The sequence below is a fragment of the Lobosporangium transversale genome (genome assembly GCF_002105155.1).
Source record: "Lobosporangium transversale strain NRRL 3116 chromosome Unknown BCR41scaffold_30, whole genome shotgun sequence".
Classification (NCBI taxonomy): Eukaryota; Fungi; Mortierellomycota; class Mortierellomycetes; order Mortierellales; family Mortierellaceae; genus Lobosporangium; species Lobosporangium transversale.
In genome coordinates, this window is record NW_019029008.1 from 473,881 (window position 1) to 490,187 (window position 16,307).

The 16,307-nt window shown below is 41.8% G+C and overlaps 2 protein-coding genes across 2 annotated transcripts; one reads left to right on the forward strand and one right to left on the reverse strand.

Annotated features, from left to right (window-relative positions):
• Positions 1-1,139: 1,139 nt before the first annotated feature.
• Positions 1,140-4,261, reverse strand: BCR41DRAFT_398348 (hypothetical protein; the record flags this gene model as incomplete). Its single annotated transcript, XM_022028957.1, has 4 exons — positions 1,140-2,580; positions 2,649-3,435; positions 3,515-3,945; positions 4,203-4,261. 4 exons carry the CDS (start codon positions 4,259-4,261, stop codon positions 1,140-1,142), a joined length of 2,718 nt encoding a protein of 905 aa, XP_021879416.1.
• A 5,804-nt stretch (positions 4,262-10,065) lies between these two features.
• BCR41DRAFT_372443 (hypothetical protein) lies at positions 10,066-11,851 on the forward strand (the record flags this gene model as incomplete). Its single annotated transcript, XM_022026685.1, has 4 exons — positions 10,066-10,663; positions 10,752-10,991; positions 11,049-11,409; positions 11,668-11,851. The coding sequence occupies 4 exons, from the start codon at positions 10,066-10,068 to the stop codon at positions 11,849-11,851; spliced, it is 1,383 nt and encodes a 460-aa protein (XP_021879417.1).
• Positions 11,852-16,307: the final 4,456 nt, after the last annotated feature.

Genomic DNA, 16,307 nt, shown 5'->3' on the forward strand with positions numbered 1-16,307 from the left:
GTTGCTGTTGTCAGTTCAAGAAAAGATTCCAGTTTTTTTTTTTTTTTTTTTTGGTAATTGATTTATTCTCTCAAGCAATGAATCTGTGTCTTTTTTTAAATTGTATTCCTCTATAAATGTTTTCTGTTTTCATTACCAAAAAGGCCTCTGCATAACCCATTGGTAAGATAAAAAGGTAAAAAAGGCAGTTGTAATAGAAAGGGTCAAGAGAGTAAAAGATAAAAACGTTAAAAGAAGTAAAAAAAAAAAAAAAAAAAAAAAAAACTGTTCAACAAGAGCAAGAGTGAAAAGAGAATGCGGCAGAAAAAGTATGTATTGTAAGCGTAAGATGGAATGAATGAATGAAGCAAGTAAGCTAAGAGTGGATATTAAGCCCGCCAAAAGAAAAGAAGAGTGAGCATGCAAAAAAAGAGAAAAGAGAGAGATTGGACTTCTTTACTGAGCATTAAACATTTTCATGTATTCTGCCCAATGTTGATGTCGGACAAGGCATAATTGCAAACAGAATAAGGTTGAATTGATCACGTGCTATTGCAACTCTCCACACAGGTCATATCATCACGATCCATGCTGTGCATCTGTTCTCACCTACCTTATTCTTTTCTTCTTATTTATGTAATAGCGACAAGCTTTTTGTATAGCGCGGCTAAAACGCGCATTTTGGTTTACCCCTGATTTTTTTAAAAAAAAATAATAATAACATGCTCTACGAGGTAATCTTTTTTAAAAAAAATGAGCCGGAGGCTTTTTTTTAAAAAAAAAAAAAAAAAAAGAAAAGAAAAAAGAGAAAGACGCGTTTAGAACTATAAGCACGTGGATTTTTTCGCCAGGCACAGACATATCGATGTATTTTTTTATACTGACAATCTCTCAGTAATATAAAAATTTACTAAACGTGAGGAGAGTGAAGAGCAAAACTCTTTTATATTCTTCTTGTTCATGATCCCTGGTTGCAAGCTAAAGTTCACAAAGCAAGGTGGCCAATGTCAAGCCATAGCTCCCTCCACCCCCCTATCAGTGGTTTTCGTTGCATTACGATGATTATCACTACATAACATGCTATTTTTAGTTTTATTATTATTATTTCGAACCGAACAATATCCTTAATTACTCCAATATTACATCGATGATAAAAGCAATCAAGATGGAGTCAAGGCCTTGCTAGGCTTGAACGCCTCCGACAACGTCAGCGCCGTTTCATACCCAATCGAGTTGCCTGTAAAATTCAAGGAGCTCAAAGTCGTGTTAAACTTCCGTGCCTCCAACAGTGCAAGGGCTCCTTCACTCCCAATGGAGTTTCCTCCCAAGCCCAAAGCAGTCAACGCCATGTTAGTCTTGAGTGCCTCTGACAGTGAAAAAGCTCCCTCGATTCCAATTGAATTGTGCGCCAACTCCAAAGTCGTCAAGGTTTCGTTTACCTTGAGTGCCAATGAGAGTGCATAAGCTCCCTCATTTCCAATTGAATTGGATTCCAAGTCCAAAGTGGTCAGAACCGTCTTCGTCTTGAGTGCCTCTGACAGTGCAAGAGCCCCCTTCTTCTCAATCGAATTACCCTTCAAGTTCAACGTGGCCAAAGTTGTGTTTCTCGCAAGTGCCTCTGACAGCGCGAGAGCTCCTTCATCCCCAACTGAATTGCCCTCCAAGCACAAAGCGGTCAAAGCCGTGTTACCCTTGAGCGCATTTGATAATGAAAGAGCTCCCTCCATTCCAATTGAATTGTACGCCAATTCTAAAGCGGTCAATGTTGTATTACTCTTGAGTGCCTTTGATAGTGCACGAGCTCCTTCATTGCCAATTGAGTTCCATTTCAACTCTAAAGTAGTCAAAGCCTTGTTCTCCTTGAGCGCCTCTGACAGTGCCTGAGCTCCTTCCTTCCCAATTGAGTTATCCCACAAGCTCAAAGTAGCCAAAGCCTTGTTGGTCTTGAGTGCCTTTGATAGTACAAGGGCCCCTTCCTTCCCAATTGAGTTCCATCCTAGATTCAAAGTGGTCAACATAGTGTTTGTCTTGAGCGCCTCTGACAGCGCAGCAGCTCTTTCCTTCTCAATCGAGCTGCCTCCCAAATCTAAAGTGATTAAAGCTGGGTTGGTCCCCAGTGAGTTTGCAAACACTTTAAAGTCATTAGCTTCCATTAATCCAGGTTTCATCGAAAAAGATAATTTGTGAAGATGCAACGGCCTTTTGGGCTGCAAACTGGAAAGCTTTATAAGGTCCGGGGATAGAACAATATGAATCGTCTTCATCTTGCTCAGTCCCATGATCCGAACCAGGGTTTCATACCGCGTGGATATTGGAAGAAATTTCTCGGTAGTGCTTTCTTGAGACCTTCCGAGATCAAGTCGAAGGATCGATACACTTGACTTCTTTAGTGCTTCCTCGAATGCAACAAGGTCAGCTCTTGTCCACTCCCAGCCGAATGTAATATCCAACTCGTAAACACGCCTTGCATTAGCTAGCACATTGAAGAATTCTCCAGGTTTGCTTTTGGGATACAGGGCGATAATCACTTTGCCAAGATACGGGTCATATTTGCCTCCATTATTTTCCACTGCACCAGCAAACTCTTTCTGTTCTTTTTCTCTATATGTCGAATGATAGTGGTCGAGACAACCCATTTTACGTGACCTGTTTCCGTCGTGATCCTGTACAAGTTGCCAAATTCCCTGTCTTCATCCCTTATTCGAAGAAATGTGCCCAGTTGTCGGAGATCTGCCCCTTCGAGTGCCTCATGCTCATCGATTGTATTGATGTTTTTCAACACCGGGTACTCAATAGAGAGCTTTTCCATGTATTCGATTGAGTAATTGATAGCAGCAGTCAAGTTTGGGATTGGTGCTAGACAAGCAGCTATGGGCGCTCCCACCCTGAGGCAATGTAAAATGATGAGCATGTGCCTTCCATACTTGCGAAAAAACTTTGTGCTGTCACGGACTTCATATCCATCATGCTTAGCAAGGTGGATTTGGTTTTGGCTGCTCTTGCTTATCTCCGCAGTGAGCTCTCCGCATTCACAGAGGAAATGAAGGCGGAACTTATTTCCCAGGACATTCCTTGGGTCCCACTTGGAGGTGTCGACAGGTAAGATGATAAACAGCCGTGGGATTGGATACTCGTGTAGCTCAAAGTTTTGGACTAGGATAGCATTGGCATGTTTTTGTAGTGTGGCGAGCTTATCGAGCGCTTTATTTTGCAACTCAAGCATTTGATCGTCTCTATCCTTAGCCTCCAGTTGCAGTGCAAGTACCATGTCCCCTTTCTCTCTGACCTCTAATTGCAGCTGATGTATTTCCGATTGGAAAGCTAGTATCTTGTCATTTTTTTCTATGGCCTCTAACTGTAGCTGAAACATATCCGATTGTACTCTACCCATCGCCGATTGCAGTTCAAGCATTTGTCTATCTTTCTCTTCGGCCTCCAATTGCAGTTGAATCATATCTGATTGATTTATATGTCATATCTGATTGATTTATATGCATCGCCGATTGCCGTCGAAGCATTTCGTCACTCCCCATACTGATGCCTTGCAGCAGCTCCATAGCCCTTTCTATATTAGAGTTGACCATCTCAGTTCGTCTATTATTGCGCGTAACGAGGGATGAATTGGAAGACCGTGCCAAATATGATAATGGTAAATGGTCCTGAGTAGCTAGATTTGTCGATCTTTTTGATCCAGGCAAATGGGTGGCGACGTTGTTGACGCCCTTGCTACTACTGTTGCTGTTATCATTGTTGTTGCTCTTGCTGTTGCCGTTGCCGTTGCTGGCGCTCTTGCTGTTACCGTGATTGTTGTTGGAAATACGGCCGCCGTTATTATTGTTGCTATTGCCGCTACCATTGACACCGGTGTCTCTGCTGCTACTACCAGGCTGCAGTCTTTTTGTAACGACATCCAAGGCCTTGTCAGGGTAAAACGCGATGCGTGGAGGCTCGATCCTAATAGGCGGCCTAAAGAAAGAAAGAAAGAAAACGTGTTAAAATTGAGCTCTCTCTTCTCTTTCTGCCACTCTTAGGGTAATTGATAAGGTAAAATAAAGTAGCCAATGGGAAACATTAGTACCTGTTGCATTAGTGTCCAAGAGGAATCGAATGGGGATCCCATCCAATTCGAATCCCGACGCATCCGGGAATACTTCTAGGATGTCTTCCAGGTGTGCAGAGTATAACGGATTCTCATTACTCGCGGAAGAGTTTTCGATCCTTACACAGACTTTTTTTTAACAATGCCTGCTTTTCGAAATTGCTGGTATGAGAGTTTTGTCATTTCAATGATGACTTGGAGATTGACAAGAATGACAAGATGAAAAGTTTCTCATTTCTCATTTTTTTTTAAAGCAACGGTCAGTCTTAATTCTGCTTCGCCATCATTTTGGAGCATAAATTAAGTTTGTCCAATAAGTAATCAGTATTTCAGGGCGAGTGCATACTGACACTGATACTGAAGTTGAGTGAAAGTTTTGCGGCTGAATTGTGTTGATGCACAGACACAACATGAACAAACAAACAAACATGCACTTGTTACTGACACAAGGACTAACCTGCACACGCACAAAATCCATGTAAAGTGATACTAAAATTCTTCCGTGATACTAATATTTTGGCCCGTACAAATCTATTGTCCTTATCTTTTACATGATAAAAATCCGTTTTAATCAAGAAATACAAGGATCTGTACTATCATGCTAAGAGTCTTGTACATATACTGCACACAGGCTAGTATTGCAAAGAGGACAAGCTTCCTTTACATGGAATTTCTGCAGGCTTACTGTACGAATCAAACTATTATATCATGAAAGCGATTTTAGTATCATTTATGGGTTTTGTGGGGTCAGTTCTCGTGTTAGTATCGGTGTATATTTATCTGCGAACATCGGTTTTTTGTGTTAGTACCAGTGTATATTTGCTTGTTTATGGAGTACACCTGTGCACCATACCCTACTAAAGTCTGTGCAGCAGTAAATTTTTCTAATTTTAGTACTCAACTCCAGTATCAGTCCTGAGAAACTAAAATCTGTACACTCGTAAAATATTAGGCCCCGATCCCACTGCCAATCCTGAATAAAATGATACTATTAATGGTACGAAACTTGACGGACTAGAACAAGTCTCGCGCCGGCGTGAGGTGAGATTTGTATAACAAGAGGATGTGAAGTATTGTGTAGGATATCCACTCAATTTGCCAACCTAAACTTTTTTTATTTTTATTTTTATTTTTATTTTTTACCAACTGTTACACAATAATGAACCACTCAGATTTTACACGTGGCGAAGTCGTAATGCGCAGACGCGTGCACACACCCCTTTTTAATATGTGCTCAACCAATCACGATAGAATCACGGTAGGTTCATCAAGGCGTCAATCCCTTTGTACTTGGTTTAATATGAGTAAGGGCCACAGGCCTTGGAGATGTCATTGGTCTTGCAGCTCGTACATGCACAGTTTCAGTACTACAATTACCTCAACAAGAGTCAGCTTGCTTCAGTCCAGAAGTTGTCGATTTTGTTTGTAGTTTTTAAAATAATAAAAAAGACCCAGTCAATAAAAAAGTTATGCAAAGATACTATTCGTTATATATATGGTAACGCTTTTTATTTTTAAAACCAATCGTTGCACTACGCTTTATTTTTTCTTCATGAAATTTCTAACGAGGCAAGAGCTGGCCGTGGCGAAGCCACGGTCTCCGGCCCGTATTAACTAATGTGGGAACTTTTGAGAGCATTGATATGGTTTTTGTTCATGGAGCTGTGAGCGATAAACATGAACCAAACTGCTGGGAAATATTTCTCCAAATTACATGTGAAGTGATATTATGCAGTTTTCTCCAGGAGAAGAGGAAAAAAAAAAAAAAAAAAAAAATGGAAGCACGGAAGCTGCTGCGGTAGCTCCTCCTCAACTTGACCGAGCTCTGAGGTGTATAGATAGTATGTGGTATATAGTATATGGTATAGAGCCTCATTTCCACACTGACAGCTCTAATTAGCTTCACTTGAATAAAGTATCCTCCTAATCAATACCTTGGATTCTTACTTTTGGGTCTTTCAATTTTGACATTTCATGTAGTGATAGATGTAGAGAGAGACTGTGTGTGTGTGTGTGTGAATGAATGGGTGAGAGAGAGGAGCCACTGACATCGATTTCCGTCAAGTGAAGTAAAGGCGACTGCACCGCTTGGTATGATGAGGTATTTGTCTACCAGAGTGGGTATCAGCCTCCAGGACTATTAGCTTGAATAAGAAAAAAGCTGCTGTGTGATCTGCATGTGCAAGAGTCCCGATAGCCACACACTGCGTGGCTTGCTGCATTACGCAACCAATTTCCTTTGATGTTTGATTGATTACATAATCAAATAAAATAAAAAAACAAATGCATCCTATCCGTTTTTACATGACAATGATCAAGAAAATGGCATGTGATTGATTTTCTCACGGTCTTGAATTAAGGAACTCAACTTCCTTTTTCGTTTATTCCAAGCCTTCGTTCATCACCTTTCCTTTCCTTTCCTTTCCTCTCCTTTCCTTTCCTTTCCTTTCCTTTCCTTTCCTTTCCTTTTGCCTTACTCGTTTTTCATTTTCTCCCAGCATTTCAACCATACTCAGTCTTACTTATCTTTATTAACAATGGTCGCCACAAGGAGTTCAACACAAAAAAACATAGCTGCAAATGATTCCACAAGGAGCCAAGCACAAATAAAAATGACTGCAAATAAGCCTGAGGATGCCTCCACACTCAATAAACGAAAAAGAGAAAACCAACACCCACAACGAAAAAAGCGCGCCATCTCACCGCTGCTGGAGCTGAACTGCGTTGTCGAGGGAGAAGCAACGCCGTTCCCAGTAGAGATTTTCTGCGATAAATCGGTCAGGATGCTCAAGGAGGTTATCAAAGCAAAGAAAGCCAATGCATTGAATAATATCGGCGCTGACCAGCTTACCCTCTACAAGGTTTCCATCCCTGACAAAGGCGAGGCCATCTTTGAATCAGAAATCAAGTCAAAAAAGGCTCTTACAGTCGCGTCAAAGGAGCTTGGGAACATATTCAATTCTGAACTTCCAAGGAAAACTATTCATGTTTTTGTCAAGCCACCACAGCGAGGTATATCTTTGGCTCTTGATGGACTGATTGTTGATATTTCCAGCTGATGAAGCTTGGTTTATATCTTAAACGGCCATGTGCATGATATCACCATTTGGTTTGTGCCTTGATAACTCAACGTTCTTTCTAATTATTCGCTTTTGATACTTAGCTCAGAAAAGAAAACAGGATGGAGATTCTGGTGAGTGCTTTTGGCTGAGAACCTGGTTATTGATCATTCTAGAGTGATGTGCAATAAATCAAAAATATTAATTTTGATCACTCTATCTCTTTTATCAGAGTCACCCTCTAAAAAAGCTCGTTCAAGCATGAGTAGCAGAGGTGATCTTATGGATGCGATTACAGAAGCAGGGCTTGTAACGAAAGAGATAGTGGATGGTGGCCCTACCCTCTCGCCTCTCAACTCCAAAGAGAGGGTCAAGGTGCTTTCGTACATGGGGGAGGCATCGGTAGATAGTATTTACTACAGTATTATTAGCGTGGCTCGCGAGCTCCGAAATTCTGGTGAAGCTATCAAGGATTCCAAAATATTGACTGCCCCTGAGGGTCGTACCTTCCCTATTGTTGATACACGGCATCTTTATATCAGAGAAGAATATAAAGAGCTTTATGACCATATTACAGCCAAACTCACTACTCCTCCCAAAGTATATTGTTTGAATCGACTCTTTGTCACTGGAACACCTGGAATTGGGAAGTCAGCCTTTTTGGTCTATTTTGCCATCCGCCTCATTGCCGAACACGATGAGGAAAACCCACCGATTATTATTTTCCAAGAGAAGAAGAGTACTAGATGCTATGCTTATGGAGGAACAACTTGCCAACGTTATGGGCATATAGGAACATTCCAAGATTTCCTTGCTCGGCCTGAAACGTGGTACTTAGTTGATAGTGGTGATAATCCTCAACCAGATCACGCCAGGACGATATTTTCGGCATCACCAAGAACTCTCAGTGGACAGTACGATGAATTCGCCAAGGAAACTAGACCATATAGCTACTATCACATGTCAATATGGACTTTGGACGAGCTTAAGGAATGTAGAGCCAATGTAGAGCATTATCATCGAATGGATGAAGAATTTTTGGAGGAGCTTTTTTGCAACTTGGGGGGTGTGCCAAGACAGGTCCTACAGGGTCCATCTGATGTACTATGCAGAGATCAAAAAGATATTGACGGTGCTAGAGAGACTGCGTTTCAGTGTGTCAATGATGCCATTGGCCTACTCCAGTCCCCAGGAGATCTTTTTGACCTCTTTATTCCAGGAGATAAAGCGGGTAGTCATTTACTCCATAGAGTCCCCACTTCTGACCACCTCCGCTTCCACCTGGTATGGGCATCTCCTTATGTTCGATCAAGGATCATCATGGAATTAGATCAGACTTGGATCGACGCGTTGAAGCGACTTGCCAATTCTGACAGTGAAATAAAAAAAGGACCTTCGTTTGAACTCTATGTTCACTATTTAATTCGATGTGGTGGACTTCGGTTTCCATTTAAGGATCTTCAGTCAGACGAAACAGGATTCTTTGATCTTCCGAGGGAATCGGAAGCATTATTTACCAGGACTACAGCAGATTTTTCAACATTCTCCAAAACAACAGACAAGTTGTTTCTACCATCTATACCCAACTTTCCGTGCATCGATTTTGCATTGGGACCCAACAAGCTATTTCAGGTCACAGTATCAGAGAATCATCCGATCAAGCAAGCACCATTTAAGGAGATAATTGATTATATTACTGGACCCTGCCCGAAGGGAAACCGATCAGATTCGAAAGGAAACCGATCAAAGTCGAGTGGAAGTGATGATACCATTTTCCTCTACTTTGTGGTACCAGGATACATATATGACAATTTTAAGGCTCAGAGGTTTGTTATAAACGATGATCAGGATACCAAGACAATACCTGGATGCTTGAAACATGTAAGACAGCGTGTCATAAAAATCGACATCAATGTTGTATATTCAGGCGGTACGAACCTGAAGAATTAAATCGAATACCAATTAAGTGGATGAAATTTGTCATGTAAAAGAAAAGCATTATACCTGTTCCTTGAGGGTTTTTTACAATAGTACATCCTTTATGAATGAAGCCATCATTATCCACTTACCTTTTAGACGAATAGATAGTGTGGTTTAATCAGTCCTCCCTTCTACTGGGGCATTTAGGACTTTATAAAGCTTCCTGTGATCATCATGCGATCTTGTGTGCAAGAAAGGGCGGAATTTTGTGATACTATTACCAAAGAGTTTTGTAAGAACGGATAGAGATGAAGGATCCTGTGGAGAACCCAGTGAGAGTCTGATGATGAGACCCAAAATCATATTATTATCACCAGGACAGCTGGCATAGGAAATTATCCTTTCTCATATGCTTTGTCATCTGGATGCTTACCACTTGCGGAAGCCCCATCAATTATCATCATCCAAGGCGCCAGAACGTTTACCGGGAGCTAGGATGACAGCTCCGCTCTAAAGACATAAATGTCGTTTTAGCCCCATGGTGCGTGCACGGGATGGCAATCTGCGACCAATGAGATCATATTAGTTGTATGGTCGGCCAATTCAGTGTCAGTATGTGAAGGCGGCGCGTCTAGAATCTCTAGGCGTCCAGGGACATGAAATAAAAAAAACATCAAGAATTTGGCCCAAGGCTGCCACGAACTTGACCAGTAAAATGTGATACAATATTGGATTGTGTCGTCGTCAATAGATTAATAGTTCTCGGTATATTAATGCTACATGCTGTTGAGGGCATCAATCAATCTCACCAGAATCATTTCCTCTCACATCAATTACCTTGGGAGCTATGCTAGATGGATGGGAGATTAGGAGGAAAAGGTCCTTGATGTCTGGGATATCCACGCTTGTTTATAATCTCACCAAATGTTCTGTGTCTTGCGTTCATAGGCGGTTAATCGCAATTTGGTTTTCGTATACCCCTTGAAGAACGCAAACAAAAATGCCTTTATGTTTATACTCGTCAATTTACCCTTTTTACTGACTTGTGTATTTCAAATACTCATAGTCAATAAACGGTTTAACAACAATGAGAAAGAATTTTATTCTAAGGATTGGTCTGAGTTTATCAAGGCTTATATTTATGGCAACGTTAAATTACCAGTAACAGACGGCGCAATGTCAGGCTTCCCAGATGCTTGGCGTCGATTTCAGTCAGAAAAAAGAGAGGCGACACATAGACCGTCACTCCTGTTCTTTGACCCTCCTGGTTTGGATGGCTCTTATATGAGCTGCGACTCTAATAACAAGGCAAAAGAGATCTTCGTACATACTTCGTCGCATAGTCTCAGCTTTTGTCCACTTTTTGGAGCATCTGGCTGTGGAAAGACTCGAACAGTTATGGACACACTCTCGCAAAACTGGGGATTTTATTTTAATGCTGGTCGAGATGATCGCGGACCAGATGATGTCTGGTCTTTGATTACTTCTGTCAATCTTGGGGCTGGTGTTAACTTATCGGTAAACACTAATATTGCTATGTCGACCACTACCTGCCTGCTCCTTGTTCGTGTGTCTATCCTGTTATGTTGTTTGAGTTTGTCCGAAGGTAGAATGATGCCTAGCCAATGGATGCTATTGCAAGTGTGTCCACAGGTTCTTGGAGAAGTTCATTGAGGAAACTCGGTTCCATCCAGGACACTTCAAGGCACTTGTACGATATTTGGAAAAACAAAGTTCCTCAAGCTCTGCATCAAAGCTGAGAGGCCACTTTAATGATCAAGCAATCGAGATGCTATATGCCTGGTCCTGTGGTCGTCTCCGTCCAATGATCACTATAATAGAAAACCTCATTGGGCGTGCCGATGCTGGCCTTGGGAAGCAAGAAATCAAGGGCCTGGTGTCGTCGCTCACTGATCCAGGATATAAAGAATCTGGTAACCTATGCCATGAATAATCTAGAATTCTGAAGCGTATTAACAAAGGGGATGCAGGAATTAAAAGCAGTGTCGAGATTAGGAAAATCTTCAGTCGAGCCGTAAAGAATGGATTACTCTATGGTAAAGACCTGATATTGGAGTACAAAGAGCCTGTTCCGGTCGAGGCTTCGTTTGTTCGAATTGTCGTTAATCAAAGGAAGAAGGAGTTTACAACTATCGTTGAGCCAATTGCATTTATAGCAGCGATTAACTTGTTTGAAATGGATGACCCTGAATTGGTTAAATTGGTTAATAGTGTGTTGTTAGACGCCCCTACGTCTGGCACAAAGGGCACACATTTTGAGTATTTCAGTCCCGCTTTGTTAATTCCAATCTTCCAGAACTATAACAATGAACGAATTCTTGGATACTCACTGTAACAAAGACTCAATACATGAATCCAAGTTAATCTCGAATACCTCTCATCACCGTCCTCTCTACCCGGCTTTGCTCGAATGACATATCCTTATTGCTGTTGCTTAGGCCTTACTTATCGCGTTGCCTTATCATGTTGTCTTATCATGTTTTCTTATCATATTGTCTTAACATGAACAGGGTGATTATTCAGTAGCTAAAGTCAAAGAAGTTCCTGCCATCAAAGACAAACGAATAGAAACGACGTGCTTAAAATTAGCTTGTTGAACTTCCTTGAAAGCGCAAGGGAGTCCCTCGAGAAGTCAGAGTTGACTCGAGTTATGGAGGATGAGGGAGAAGGAAGCAAGCGCAAAGAACTACAGGCAAGGAGGACATCAAAGAGAATTGTCGATAAAGCTCAAGCTATGGAGAATAAGGAAGAGTTGAGCAAACCCAGCGGATGAAATAAAAGAAAAAAATGAGTCGACTCAAGCGGAGGACGACAATCCTAATAGGCCAAGCAGGGATAAGGGACCAAGGAAAAGGTAGCGATCGTTTCTTTTACTTCTTTTTACTCGCCATTGTTTATGACAATGGCGTAGACACAATTTTGTAATATAACACTAATAAATAAATTAAAATATCGCTATTCAGTAAACCTAAGCAAGGAGAAGTGAGCACGCCAAGCGGATTGCCGCAGCTGCATCATCGGAATTTTCTCAAGCAAGTAGCAAGTTGTTTCTATTGTCTATTCCTATCTTCCCACCCATATGTTTTGTGTTGGGGCCCGACAAGCCATTCCAGGTCACATCAGAGGAGCATCCGATCAAGCAAGTATCATTCAAGGAGATAATCGATAATATTACTGGATCCTGCTTGAAGAGAAGCCGATCAAACCTCGGAGAAAAGTGACAATATCACATTCCTCCGTTCCATGGTCCCAGGCGACATACACGTCAAGCTTAAGGTTTAGAAGCTCGTTATCAACAACGATCAGAATGCTAAGGCAACACCTAGATATTTAAAACATGCGGGACAGCATGTCTGTTACGTCCTGAGGCTAGGGAGTGTACCCAAATGGAGCACTCCCCTTTTTATTCATAGATCAGAGCAATTAGTGACGGCTATGTTGGAGCCTATATAAGGCTCCGACCTAGCTAAAATAATAAACAACTTTTGATCTCCTTGACTTCCGATTTACCATAAAACATATCATTTTTTCAAGGATCTACATAGAGTTACATCCATCCATTTTATCAATCCATCCAACCATTTTTTTTTTCCATAATTTCAATCCCTTTATTTCAATCATGTCTAATATTAATAAAGTACCAATTAACGAAGATGTTGATATGGAAATCTCTTCACCAGAGAATGGCTCAGGCTTGACACCTGTCGAGCAGTTGAACTTATTGGTGGCTAGCCTGGTCGTAGATACGACGGAGAGTGTAGTCGAGTTCGGCAGTGATGCTGTTCCCGATATCGAGAATGTTACGATGCTTCTTCGAAGTTATAGACTTCAGAAGGAGGAGACACTCAGAAAGAAGGCATTGCTGTTCCTTAGGTACAATGATGCCAAATCAAAGTTAAGAAAAATTGACATTGATGAAAAGACACTTACCAAGGCCTTAGGCGATCTCGCTCAACAGAAGGCAGACATCTTGAAGGTCTTAGTAAGACAAACTGAAGACTTGAATAGTTCTATTGAACATATGGAGGAGGTCAGAAATGGCTTATCTTCAAGCGAGGACGTTTCGATTGATAGATCGAGTGTGTCTGAAGCAGATAGTCACCGTATAACGGTGAAATGGGATCCTGCTAATCCCGAACATGACGCACTTCATCGAATCTTCAAAGAAGAGAACATTCCTTTGATGGAAGATTCAGAAGAGGTAGACTATACCAAGGTCAAGAAGAAAACGTTTGCGGATGCGCCTATGCTTGATTTAGACGTGTCCAAGGTTCCCGGCAAGAATATGGTCAAGGAAATAGCAATCAGGGTTGTCACTTTCCGTGATGACTTTGAGAGGATATTCCGTCGTAACCTTTCTGATGTTCTTTTCGACAAACTAGCATGGGATTACTTATCCCTCTGCGTTTCCAAAGTGTCCGGCCTGGCGCGAGACTATGACGATCTCATCAAGAAAGTGCCTCTTCAAGACAGGACCTGGTCTCGGGCAGTTACATGCTTGAATAAAGCTCTAAAGTTTGACATTCTAGGGGCTTACATCGCTGATATGGCGCTAGTTATGAGGCCTGAGAAGAATGACACTATTAGGTCGTTCGCGCAACGATTGCTACCACTGGTTGAGGCAGCTGGAATCCCAGATGATGGCTGCTATATGCTCATCAAAGCTTTATGCAATCATCTGTCCGACGTAGGATTTCAGGCTGTCATCAAGGAATTCGGCTCAGTGAAAAGTGTTAGCTCTTTGAAGGAGTTTCTAGAGTTCCTAGAAAAGACACCAGGTGCCTTAGGTGAGAAACGAACCGATGACGCCCATTGGTTTATCCAGAAGTATGGAGGAGACGCTGGAGAACAGTATTTGCGATCCATCAAGTCCAGATCGGAATACACTCCTAGAGAGGTTCCGAGATCTAGTCATAAAAGATCTCGACTTAATGCCAATCCGTCAAGTGATAGAGAAGCCAAGAAGGCTAAACCATTCAAGGTCTGGTGTAAGGGAACGGAGAAGTGTAGGTCGAATCCGTACAAACATGCCCCGGAGGACTGTCGGTATGCTAAGGATCAAGTCAGAGATCATTCTAAGGATAAGCCCAAGGACGTCAAGAGAACTGATGTGCGCAAGCCGCTTGCCTCAGTCAGTGCTTTTAAGAGGATTAGTGATAGTGCGCTCATAAGAGACATAATTCCGAATAAAGAATCCTTCTTTTCCTCGTACTCAATTGTTGAGAAAGCTTGTATCAAGCACCTAGGGGCTTTCAAAGGTCCCGCTCCTGGTGATAATAGAATAGCTGTGCCTATATTTATAAACGGGCAACAATATACAGCATTGTTAGATCCAGGCGCCACAACTTCTTTGCTCAGTAAGGAAGTAGCCATAGAGCAAGGTATTCGCTATGGTCGAGTACCAGGAGAATCTATAGCAATGATAGAAAAAGGGACTAGCACGGATAATGCCATTACTTGTGATAAAGTCCAATTGGTCTGCAACAATAGATCTGGAGAATATCAATTGTCGGTCATGGACATTGAGTATTATGACTTCGTGTTGGGAATGGATCTCTTCGCTAGACTCGGCTTTTCCATCACGGGAATAGCCATGCCGGAGATACGAGAGGAGGAATCCCTATGGGTCCCATATGATGAAAAACCTCAAGTCATTCCGTCACAAACTCCAGAAAGAGAAAACAATGCTGAATTCAAAGCATTGAAAGAAAAGTTCCTGTTAGCACTGGAGCCTTATTTACAGGCGAATGAAGCCATCTCGCCAAATTCATTTTGCAATCTTGATACAATGAAGGTCCAGCTAAAGGTTAAACCCACCTGTATCATCCAGGAAAGATCTCGCCCATTCCATTCGCAAATTGAAAAAGAAGAAGTGGAAAAGACCATCCAGAAGTGGCAAGAAACGGGTGTTATCGTTCCAGCACCTAAGGGGTGTCCGTATAATAACTCCCTGACAATGGCAGCACGCCGTGACCTGGATGCTAATATTCTGAAATATAGAGTATGCCTTGATCCAAGAATGTTGAATCGTCAACTAGAGGATACTGATGTCTTCCTCTACCATTAATCACTGATATCCAGCAGAGGGTAGCAGGGCATCTGTATTTCACCGCAATTGATCTGTCTCAGGCGTATCATCGCATGCCTGTAGAGAAATCAAGCCAACCACTAACTGCATTTACGTACGGTGGTAAGCAATATATGTTTGCTAGAGCACCTTTTGGTTTAAAACCCCTCACGAGTATCTTCCAAAGAGGAATGTCACAACTCTTAGATGATCTGCACTTTGCTGACAATTATGTGGATGACATTATTGTCTATTCGCACACAGCAGAGGATCATATTCTTCATGTCAGCATTGTCATAGAAAGGCTTACAGCTGCAAAGTTGATAATCAATAGAGAAAAGAGTAAATTCCTTAGTACAGAAGTGCTACTACTGGGGTTCATAATCAACAAAGAAGGACGCAAAATAGATATCAACAAGGTTGCTAATGTGCATTCATGGACACCACCTACCAATAAGAAGATGGTTCAACGCTATTTAGGCCTCTTCAATTATTTTAGGGAGTATATACCCTTGTACAGCTCGCTCACAGCACCTCTAAGATGCCCTGCGCAATGCCAAAGGCACTTTTGATCTTAATAAGGAGCAAATGCGAAGCTTTAACAGCATCAGATCGCTTATAGCCCAAGCTCCAGCCTTATCGTTCCCTGATTTTACTCAGCAATTCTTTGTAGCCACCAGATGCCTCTAACGTAGGCATAGGAGCTGTCCTATATCAGCTACCGGGTGGCAAGGAAGATGAAACCAAGGTCAACTACATATCCTTTCAAGCCAGAGCATTGCATAAGCATGAGAAAAATTACCCAGCTTACAAGAAGGAACTCTTAGCAATTATTTTTGCACTAATGAAATTTCACCATTACCTTTGGGGAAGAAGATTTACATTATATACTGATCACAGACCTCTGACGTACATTCATGAACAGAAGGAGTTGCCACAAATAATCCTGAATTGGAAGGCCACTCTGCTCAACTATGATTTTGAATGTATTTATCGTCCAGGCCTGCTGAACATTATTCCAGACGCATTATCTCGCGCATTTCCTGAGGAATTGTGGAAGTCTCCTAAAGAAGAACAAGCTACATGTTCTACGAGTCGGCAGATTGCTTCTATGAGGCGAGGAACAGAGACTACCGAGAATGTTCAGGCAGCTCCACAGTTC